The sequence below is a fragment of the Vanellus vanellus genome (assembly GCF_965231255.1).
Source record: "Vanellus vanellus genome assembly, chromosome: 5".
In the NCBI taxonomy this organism is placed as follows: domain Eukaryota; kingdom Metazoa; phylum Chordata; class Aves; order Charadriiformes; family Charadriidae; genus Vanellus; species Vanellus vanellus.
In genome coordinates, this window is record NC_138910.1 from 973,669 (window position 1) to 984,573 (window position 10,905).

General features: G+C 53.3%; 1 protein-coding gene across 3 annotated transcripts in view; it reads right to left on the reverse strand.

The window, feature by feature from the left end:
* Positions 1 to 10,905, reverse strand: part of GPD2 (glycerol-3-phosphate dehydrogenase 2) — a 150,370-nt gene that overhangs the window by 66,944 nt on the left and 72,521 nt on the right. Inside the window, exon 17 of one of the 3 annotated variants that reach the window (XM_082483470.1) lies at positions 6,187 to 6,329. The exons of the other annotated variants lie outside the window; for them this stretch is intronic. Within the exon in view, the coding sequence (XP_082339596.1) occupies positions 6,303 to 6,329 (27 nt within the window). The 3' untranslated portion in view covers positions 6,187 to 6,302. Of the gene's footprint in view, positions 1 to 6,186; positions 6,330 to 10,905 lie in introns of those variants that run through there. 3 annotated transcript variants of the gene reach the window in all.

The following is a 10,905-nucleotide window of genomic DNA, read 5'->3' on the forward strand; positions in this document are numbered from 1 at the left end:
TCTGCCGGCACCCGGAGCCCTCTCCCCAGGCGTGCTGCCAGCGAGCGGGCGGCAGCAGTGAAACCTCGCAAACACTTCTGTTTTCTCCCACTGCCGTGCCACTGCAGGAGCCGGAGGGAAGGTGGGGACAGGCGGGCACGGGCAGGGGAAGCCCTGTGGCCGGGTGGTGGGGCCAGCAGGGGCTGGCCATGGAGCAACACTATGTGCACGAGGGGCTGGACATCACTCTGTGTTTGCGGCAGGGAGGTGTTGGGCAGCACCTCTCAACCCATGACTTCTTACCACCCTTGGCTAGCAACCCAACCCAACCCAATCCCAACCCAATCCCAATCCCAACCCAGCCCCAACCCAACCCCAACCCCAACCCCAACCCCAACCCCAACCCCAACACAACCCAACCCAACAACAACACCACCCCAACCCAACCCCAACCCAACCCAACAACACCACCCCAACCCAACCCCAACCCCAACCCCACACCAACCCACCCCAACCCAACCTCACCCCAACCCCAACTCGACCCCAACCCAACCCCTACTACAACCCCACCCTAACCACAACACAACCCCAACTCAATCCTACCCCAAATCAACCCCAACCCCAACCTAACCCCAGCCCAACCCCAGCCCAAAGACCAACCTCACACCTACCCACCACTCCCCCGTGCAACAGTCCATCACAACATGGTCTGGATTCTAAAAGCTGGAAACTGCTAAGAAATATGGGGGATGATACAAATAAAATTTAATTCTCCTACACGCATTTTAGAAGTTTTCTCTTTTTCTGCTGTCTGTAACGTTTCATCTCTTCTCCAAATATCTAATTCTACAAGTCTGTTGTTTGGCTTTTTTTGGTTTTGTTTTTCTTTTACAAAAGAAGCTAAACTCTCTAAATCTTTCCTTGTATTAGGGAAATATCATCTGAGATGACACTACAGTTTTCACCGGGGCATGTTCAGGCCTAGTGTGAAGCTAATTTCTGGTATTACTATTCTCTCTTCCCAGGTATCAAAGGCGCAGGGCAGATTCTCAAGAGAGCTCAAGTTTTTACCAGTCTCTCCCAGCCAACAAAGCTGCGCCAGCCACAACAGCAAGGTTCAGCTCTACTGTGCCAAAGTATTTGTCCATCCTCTGTAACAAAATAAAACCTCAGTGATGCAAATTTTCTGTAGACTGAGAAATCTTCTTTCACACTTGAAATACTATTTTGTATTTCCATTTTTTCAGTAACTTACTAATTTGTGAGCTTAGCAGGAGTATGCCCTGTGTCGTGTGTCTCAATTGCATCCCATAAATATTTAACACTACTGGAAAACAATAATTTTCTAACTCAAAAAACAGTGTTACAGAAATTAAACAATTGCTAAGTGACCACTGCGCTTTTTCATGAATCCCATCTACTTTATTAAACCGAGACAAGCCAAGATAGCCAATTACAATGCACTAAAATGGACCGTCAGCTGACTGGGAAAGGCTATTAGATTTTCAGCTTCCATGTAGTTCAATGAAAATTAGAGTTAAATGTGTATTTTGAATGCAATAGGTTATTACTATGAAGTTAATCATACCATTACTTTTTATTGTGGGTCGGTATATAGAAGTTTAAAGGGACCCTGACAGAGAGGAATAAATGAGGCCGGCCCCCGCTGCTGCCCCTGCCAGTGGGGTACCGCGCCGGGCTTAATGCACCCTCCTGAAGTCTTCTCAAATTGTGTCACTTGTAGAATTTGCACTTGACTTTTGCAAACATTAAATGTTCTTGTCACCGAGAACTAATTAAGAAATCCAGACCACTATTGCCGAGCTAATTTTGTTCAGGTTGACTGCATGTTCAAATCTGACTCTAGATGCTCATCTAATGTATACTGTGACCAACTATTTCGGTTGGATTAAGGTAATTACCTAGCTCAACACTTTTCTGATACATTTTACAGTAATGGGATCCGAAGCTTTTATACGCTTCTCCATCTTCACTTCAGAGGATTGGGAGGGTGAAGCTGTGCTTGAGGATGGAAAAGCCGGAGCCCGGCTAATCACCAGCCTAGGGGACAGCTCAGCTCGGCCTCGGCTCCCGGCTCGGGAGGCACGAAACCATGTGTCGCCTTAAAAGGCTTTATTTCCCCAGCTCGGAGAAAGAGCCTCACCACCGGCAAGAGTGATGCAACCTGCTTGGGATCTGGGGAACCAGCGACTCCGTGACTGAGCAGAGCAGGTCACTGCACCCGTCCCCAGCACCTGGTCCTTGACACCGCGAAACACTGCGGTGGAGACAGGAGGCAAGCGGGGACGGGCAGTCCTGGGCCGGCCAGGTGGTTCCCGGACCATTAGGTCCTTCCCTTGCCGCGGCAGGCTGCTGCCCAAAGCATCAGGCAGATGCTGGGACACACGGCCAGCACGCCGCATCCAGCCAAGCTGAGGCCAACCCCTCAAAGGGTCTTCTTGCGTATTAAAGATGCTGTGACCACAAAGGAAAAGCTCCATAATTCTGTACCATGTTTGAAGCGCAATGGGCTCAGCAGGAGTGGAGGACCCGGGCCTGTGGGCAGAGGTGGGACATTCAACGTGACCACAGCTCACGTCCTTCGGGCACAGCATCCTTCTGCTGCTTGCCATGATTGCATCTCTGAGACTGCAGTCCTACGACTGCTCGGCATGTTAGTCCCCGTGGTGAGATACAGGGATACGCCATATGGAACTAGGCAGGGAGACAGGATTTCCCACCGCGCCGAAACACAGCCCGTTATCAGGAACTATGGGAAAAATTATCGTAACTAAACCAAACCACCAACCATTTCAGAGGGTGGCAGTGAACGAACACACGTGTGGCGTGTGGGACACTGGCATGTCCTGGACACAAGACTCCCCTCTGAAGGAACAGGTCATTGTGGCTTTGCCCCTGCCTTGGCGGAGGAGGATGGCCAAAGGGGCAGGAGGAAGGTCCACCCCAAAGGGCGTGCAATGGGGTGGCAGATGGTGACCTGGGGAGAGAGAAGGGGAACCTTCCCTGACACAGGACCCGGCACGAGGACGGCGGTGGCTGCCTGCACACGGCTGGAGGAAGGACTCATCCCGGGAAGACACCAAAGACACAGCCATGGCCCTGCGGGGCATATCACCCCACCTACGCCATGCAGGCGCTGGTGCGCAGACAGCTCCAGGGCTGACCCCGCCTGCTCACAAAAAGATTGAAACCCAGAAAAGCAGTCTTTCAGGAATTACTGTTTGAAGGGTTGGAATTTCCTCCTGAGCGCGTTAAACCTGGGAGGCGCAGAGTCACCACGCTTGTGACTCCCACCGTTCTCTCACGTACAGATGGACAGTTACCTCAGGGGCTTAGAGCAGCCTGCTCCAAACCAGTACACTTGGTTCAACACTAGGGTCTCTTACTGGGGAGAAGTGGGTGGGACGTGGCAGCCCTTGGCCCCTCCTCACTTCCCAGGAGAAGAGATGTCCATGTAACAGGGAGGGCTGCAGGACTGCTGAGGTGATGACAGTGTTTTGAATTCATGGACTTCCTACACGCCTTGTTTCCATAAAGCATCCCATCTCTTCCTCTTTGTCCTGCTGAAGTGTTTTATTCCCTCCTACTTGATGGTTTGCAGAACCGATGTCAGAGCCTACGCGTGTCTATTCTGTGCACAACAGACAATACTGTTCAACAGTTTGGGAGGGGGGTGACGATGGAAGTCTACAGGCATTTTTTAAGTGACAGTATCAGATTACCTTTGTTGTACATTATAACTGTGCATCACCACCACGCTGAAGACCCCACAGCTATTTGTAGTGAAATTAGTCACTGTGCCAAGAAGAGAGCTTTCTCCCAGAAGAGATTTTAAAGCTGGGGATTGAGCATCTCGGCATACACCTCACACGCTCTTTGAGACCTCCTGTCACTTACAAAACAATCTCCCTCCCATAATCTGCTTTTGCAGTCAATACTAACCACAACACGTCAAGAAAAAAGGGTTTAAGTGAAAATCTTGAAAATAGATACGGACTTACTTTTCATAACGTCATAGTAATGAGGGACAACAGAAATCTGCCAGTTTTTATTTTCTTGAGACTTCCGGGTTTTCATAACCGAAGGTGCTGCTGGTGGGGGATGTCACAGACTCGGGCTGATGTGGCTGCGGATGACTAGCAGGAAGGTTACTGGTGTGGCCTGAAGGCCACCAGTTGTCCTGTCTTTCTGCAGCCAACCACCTCATGTCCTGGGCTGTGCGGAAATGCACAAGCAGCGTTAGACAATAGATCCAGTCGGCATCTTCCTCCTCCTCCTCCTCCTCCTCCTCCTCTGCCTCTTGCTGCTGCCAGTGCAGCCTTGGGTACAAGTTTGGAGTTCTCTTTTTTTCCTGCTTTCCTCAGTCACTGGGAGTTTTTGCAACCCAGAGAGATACCACACTGCCCAAACCGTCACAAGGGAGCAGGAAAATGAGCAAACTTTGGTGAGATAATTAAGCAGTGCTTGCTACTGGAGGAACACAAAGGGAGCCCGGCCTTCCTGAAATCAGGCATTGCGTTCTCGGAGGCATTAAGCAGAAGTTTATCTACAGACCTGGTAGGCAAAGACCTCGCGTGCGGTCAGCTCAGGTGGTGTCACCCACTGGCACAGCCCAGAGGGAGACCCTAACACCTCCCAGTACGGCCTTATGCGAAAGGTGTGATTTCATCACCTCACCAGAGACCCTCCATGAGGAGAGCTGGCCCGGGCTGCATTGCGTGGACCTGCTGAAGAAGATGTGGAAAACGTCTCCTCTGCAGGCGGAGGTCAGCTGGGGCCGGTGGCAGGACGCGGAGGCACAGCCCGTCCCTCACCCTCGCCGGACGTACCCCCGCACGGACAGGGAGAGACGGGGCGACAAGGTAATCTCCTTCGGAGCACCGCAATGTCCTCAGCGCCTCAGAAAGGCTTTTAGTTACTTGTTCCAACTCAGCCCCCGGGAGAGAGGAAAGCGATCCCCCGCTGTTGGGGTTGGCAGGCACCGGGCCATCTCGAGAGCCGCCGCTGCCGTTCCTCCTCCCTGAGGGAAGCGGCCTCCACGGCTCGGTGGGTACGGCAGCAACCAGAGGCTTCACGTGCTGGACTGCCAACAGCCGGTGGCTTTCCCTGCTGCCACCGGAGCCCCCAGCCCTGGCTGGCTCCGGCCTGGCCCCCCCGAGAGCTGATCCCGTGTCAGACCCAGCTTGGGACAGCCTTCCCGGCACGGGAGGGTGACGGAAGCCCCAGGGAAGCCCCAGGGAAGGCCCACATCATTACAGCTTTATCACCATTTTCCTGGGCAGGCGTGGAGCTGGAGAAGTGTAAGATGGGGAATGTCCTGTGAAAGCTGCTAAGGAAAGGAAAGTCATCAGAAGCAAGAACCCAAATGCAAATTAAGCCACTAATGGTGGAATGCAACAGATCTCTCCTGGGAAGCGAAGGCCTTCGGTCCGTTGAAGGGAGGCAGAAGGGCGGCCACAAGAGCTTTCCATGTTCCACAGCCAACCCGCTCCATCAGAGGAGCGTGGCCTTCAGCCCCCTTCACACCTCGCCCTCCCCGTTAAGCCGCTAACAAGAGCCATTTATGATGGTTCATTCTGGGATGTGGTTGCCTCTATCTTGGGAAATTGGATCGAGCCTATTCCTCATACGCCACAAATTGGGCAATAACTTTCAGTCACCGCCCGCGGGCTAGACTTGAGGCAGCCAACCAGAACGCAAAGGCCCTCTAAAGCCTATTACCAACCTCCTGAAATATCCCCTCTCTGAGCGGACTTAGCACATGAGACACGGGAGTGCCGATACTGATGAGGCGCTCGCGCTGTCTTCCCCATCAATTCTGGCCACGACGCGAGAGGCGGTGTGCAGCCGCGCGGAGCACACGCGGCCGCGACAACGCCGGCCGCAGCCAGGTTCCCTTGCTCACGTGCGCTCCTATGGAGCGGGTTTCCAGCTCGGCTAACGGGGTTCGTGTCCCCACAGCCGGTCCCGGGGACGGGTCTCCCCGGCGGAGGCAGAGCTGGGGCAGCGCTCGGGGGCGCGTGGGCAGGAGCCGGAGCCGCTCACGCAGACGTGACCGCGCGCCTTTCTCAGCCCAGGGTAGACATCCCCCTCAAACCTGATTTTAAAAGGGTTTATTACAAAATGCAGACCACACAGGGCATGGACTCCAAAGGAAATCTCACCACCCACGAGAGAACCGGAGCCCGCGACGGTTACGGCACGAGGGGATGATCCCCAGTGAGTGAAACGCAGGCAGGAGGGATGCTGTCGCTTTGTCTCCGTGCAGCCATTAGCAAGAGGAGGGACATCTTATAAATTCATCATTTTTCTTCACGCTTTTTTTCTTTCTGCCATTATATGATTAGAGAGAGGATACAACTACAATTTAGCCCTTTGGTAGAATTTACTTCAGTGATTAAAATAACTGCATGGAATTAGCGCAATTCTAACATTATTTTTTATCTTGAGTGGCAGAAAATCATTGCTCCTGGGATAATTCTTAACCTAACAGAACGACCTCTATGAAATACATCCAAAAGTTTTATGATTTTCCCCTTCACGCTAATTTAATGTAGTCCAATTGTTTAATCTTAAAAGGAACACATTCCAAATAAAGTAATATAGTTTACAACAAGACACTGTAGGAAATAATTAGGTTGCGAGTTCTGGAGGCTTTAATACGGTTGAAATTATATAACTATCTTTGCATTCCCTGTATGGTCCTATTAAATGCAGTAGGCATTGATGTCGCGAGCTGTCAGGAAGCGAAATGAAAAATAGTTTTAATAGCTGCTCTTTGACCTGTTTTATATTTTATGTCAATTATAACAGCACACAACCATGCATAATTATGAAGCATAGATGCATTAAAATGTACACATAATTTGTGTTCTTATGGCAACCATTGCATTAGGATCTAGAAAACAAACTGATGACTTCCTATTGTTAAGTCGTCTTAATATCAAATATGCGAGAGTTTTGCCTCTCTCCTTGCTTTGTGTAATTTAGAGGAAAATATTCCGAGAGACAAACAAAAACCAGCACGGAAGTGTAGGGCTGCCTCCTGTGCGGGGTCTCAGACTGGAGGGATCGGTGCCACCGCCACCGGCAGCACGAGCGGGCGCTTCCACGCCCTTCGAGGCGCTGTTAGTGACAACGGTGAGACCACGGGGGTGAGTCCTCTGCTTCACGAGGCACCAGAACGGCCTCAGGGAACACAGGTCCTACCTGAAGCGGTTCCCTGGGCACCGCGGCCGCGTCGTGGCTGTGACGGAGGAGCTGCCCCTGCCCCAGGGCTGCCACCAACCTCAGGCTTTGTACATCTCACTAATGCTTCCAAACGCTCCAGCGCGGGCACACATCATCGTTTCCAGCGCAGGCACACACCGTCCCCTGGCTGCTGTCCTAAAGGCGAGTCCGTGGAGTGTTTAAAAAAAACCCCTGAAACCTGTGAAATGTGGAAAATTCATCCTTTGCGAAACCAAGATGCGTCGTGTTTTACCTGGGATCTTTCTTATCAAAGCCGTCTGCTCGTTCCGCCACCTGCAGGAGGTCGCAGGACCAGTGAGGGCACTGGGAGGGTGGTGGCAGCACAGGGAGCCCCCCAACGCATGCGGGGGCTGCGGGGAGCCCAGCTGCAGAGCAGAGAAACCCCAAACGCACCTGTAAGTGTGGGCAAACATCTGTCCTGCAGCTGGCCCTCTCCCCCGCCTGCACCGCTGGCCCGGTGCAGGGATGACGCCGGTGTCCTGCCCGGGAAGACCCACATGCACGTGGCATCACGGCTTTACTGGTGTGGGTCCAGCAGCCGGGGAGGAGGAGGAGGAGGATTTGCAGAAGCCTCAGGCGTGCCGCAGACCTTCCCCGCGCACAGATCGATGCGCACAGCGCTGCTGGGCGACTCGGCACGCTCCAGCCCAAACCGCAGCCCCGTTATTTGAAGAAAAAGTTGGCAGATCAAACATCTTATACATCGATTCTTTAATAACGTATCCCCGTGCTCTGCATGACAAACCGGTGCCTTTCTGAAAGGGTGTGCGGAATTTCATGGAAGAGCACGCCTTGCACCAGGTCTCCAAGGACAATTTTTTTGGGGCGTCTACAGGCAGCTTCCCATTTTAATCTGTTTTAGAACACCAGCTACGGAACGCTGTTGGTTTCCTTCACACTAAAAATACACCTGCAAGACACAGCTATGATATTTTGCGTGACATCCACAGCGGGTCAGCTGTGGTTAGCGGCACTGCCCGGCGGGGGGAAGGCGCGCTCCCCCGGAAGGGGGGTAAGGGACGGGCAGCACTTTAAGTTCTCCACGGAGCTGCTGCTTCGCCCGGAGCCTTCGGGGCAGGGAGTGCACGGCGGCACGAGCCGTCCCTCCTGGCGTGCACGGCCGCTGGGCTCTCCACACCCAGGGGGTCTCGGCGCGGTTCCCGCGGGGCTGAGGGTGGGCTGGTGGCGTTCCCATGCTCTGTGATGAGCTCTGGGGCTGCAGCGCGGTCTAGAGCTAATAATCTTTTTTTTTTTTTTTTTCCTGAGAACAGCTTAGACTTTTGAGTTAAAGCTTAGCTGCATCCCAAAAGCCAGGGCCCTCCCTCCCCAGCAGAAAGGACCCCTCGGTCGGGGAAGGTCCGCAGAAAGAGGGTTTGCGCTGGCATGGAGGCTCCTTGTGGGGCGGAGGGGGGAAGGCGGCACCGTGTAGCTCTGCTGAAAGCCACAGCTTCAGCCAAAGCAGCACCGAGACAACCAGCGGAGCTCTGAGGTTTCGCTCGAGCTGCTGCATCTTCCTCCAGCGCGCTCTCTGCTGCCTGGAGCCGCCCCTCGCCCCAGCCCCGCTCCGCGTGCGCTGGGCACCCATCCCTACCCCCGCCGGCATTCTCCTGGGAACAGCGAGCAGTGCACCCCAACCCAAAATACTTCCCTTGGAGAACACACCGAGCCTCAAGGGAATGCAGAACCGTTAGAGGAGAATGTGGTAGGTGACCCACTCAAGGGAGTTCCCCCCAAAAAGAGGCACACAAACCACAAGGGCAGAATAGAGCGCCCCGCATCGCCCGACCAAATTCCCCCCGAGACCGCCTCCCACAGAGCCAAGCACAAATATTCCATTCGGGATGCGCCATCCCCTGCTGTCGCTTCCACGGCTGCTGAAGCCGTCCTTCTGGAGACAGACCACGGATGAAGACCAAGCGATGAGCAAAACTCTGCTGGTTGAGCACGGCGTTGTCCTGACAGTGCCTCAGCATTCGTTCTGGCTTGCTAATTTCTCTAACGGTATTTTTTTACAAACGTGCATATTTCAGAGCCCGGCAGAAGTTACTTGGTAGAACGTCAAATGCAGAACATGACCTGCAATCTGGTTTCCACTTGCCTACGTATTTTCTTCACCGTGAAGCTGGTTAATATAGCGTCCTGGAGAACTACAACTTTCAAACGCTCATTTCATACATCCCCGGTCATTCCTCGGCCACGTGCACGGGCTGAGGCTGCTCAGACGCGCAGTACCGCCGCAGGACGCAGAGCCCCAGCTCCGTCCCGCGGCCTGCTGCAGGGTCCCCGACCTTCACCCTCAGCAGCCACTACGCTATTTTCCCCAGGTCTCTGTACGGGCCTCCCCGCTCTTCCAAAAATCTAGCTCCTCCGAGCTCTTCCAAGCAATCTCAGGGTTGGAAAATGCCATGTTCAGCACGAGGAACTCGCCCCCTAGGCGGCGCAGAGGCGAGCGAGCTCTCTGCCGAAAGGCCGCTTAGGGCCTGGGGCTTTGTTTGGTGGTTGGGGTGGTTTTTTGTAACAGGAAGGAAAAGGAACTGATTTAGGGATTTCCCTTAGATTTGCTCTGGTTTACACTCGAGTATAACTAAGCAATTTAGAAAATAAACCTAAAACTGAACTCTGTAGGCAGCCACTGGCACACGGGAACCGCCACGTAGCGCTGCGTGTCTTCACCCCGCGCGGGGACGGTGCCGCCCTCCGTGCTCCCCTCACCTCTGCTGCGGGACCCCTGAACGGAACACAGGGGCAGCACCCGGGACACGGGGCTGGGCCCGGACTCGGACTTGCAGTCACGAAACCATGGCGGGAGATCTGAAGGGGCTCCAGGAGAGCTGGAGAGGGACTTTTAACATGGGCATGTAGGGATAGGACGAGGGGGAATGGCTGCAAACTGGAAGAAGAGATTGAGATGAGATATTGGGAAGAAATTCTCTCCCGTGCGGGCGGTGAGCCCCTGGCGCAGGGTGCCCCGAGGAGCTGTGGCTGCCCCATCCCTGGGGGTGTTCAAGGCCGGGTTGGATGGGGCTGGGAGCAACCTGGGCTGGGGGGAGGTGGCCCTGCCCGGGGCAGGGGGTGGCACTGGGTGATCCTTAAGGTCTTTTCCAACCCAAACCATTCCAGGATCTGATGATTCTATGTGGCCAAACTTCCTTTTCTGCCACTGGCACGAAGCTGGAGCGCTCCTGGCAGGGAGCTGAGAGGGCTCCTGACACCGACTCTCTACACCAGACTCCATCCAAGCAGCCCAAAGGAATTGCTAAAACATTGTTTTGCTTAGATAACATTTTAAAAGTGGGTATCCTGCTTTGTTTACACAGTTTAGGAAGTTTAAGAGTATTACATACAGGACTAGGAGGAACAGGCCGGTGACTGCAGTTGGTAATTAACACTCATAGAGGATGAACTTCCGTGAAGATTTTTAAAATGCTCTAAAATGCTCCAAAATAAACCTAGAAGAAAACTTCTCAGCCCTGTTCAATTTACACTGCATATACAGCTGGTAAAAAGTTTAAAGTTACATTTTTCCTTCTTTAATTACTTTTCATGTTGATTCTGAAGATTTGCACAAAGTTGAGGTCCCGCCAGGAACAGGAGAACTGAAAAATAACCCTTTCCCTCTCCGCGCTCTCTGAAGGGATCCACCGTGCAGTTATT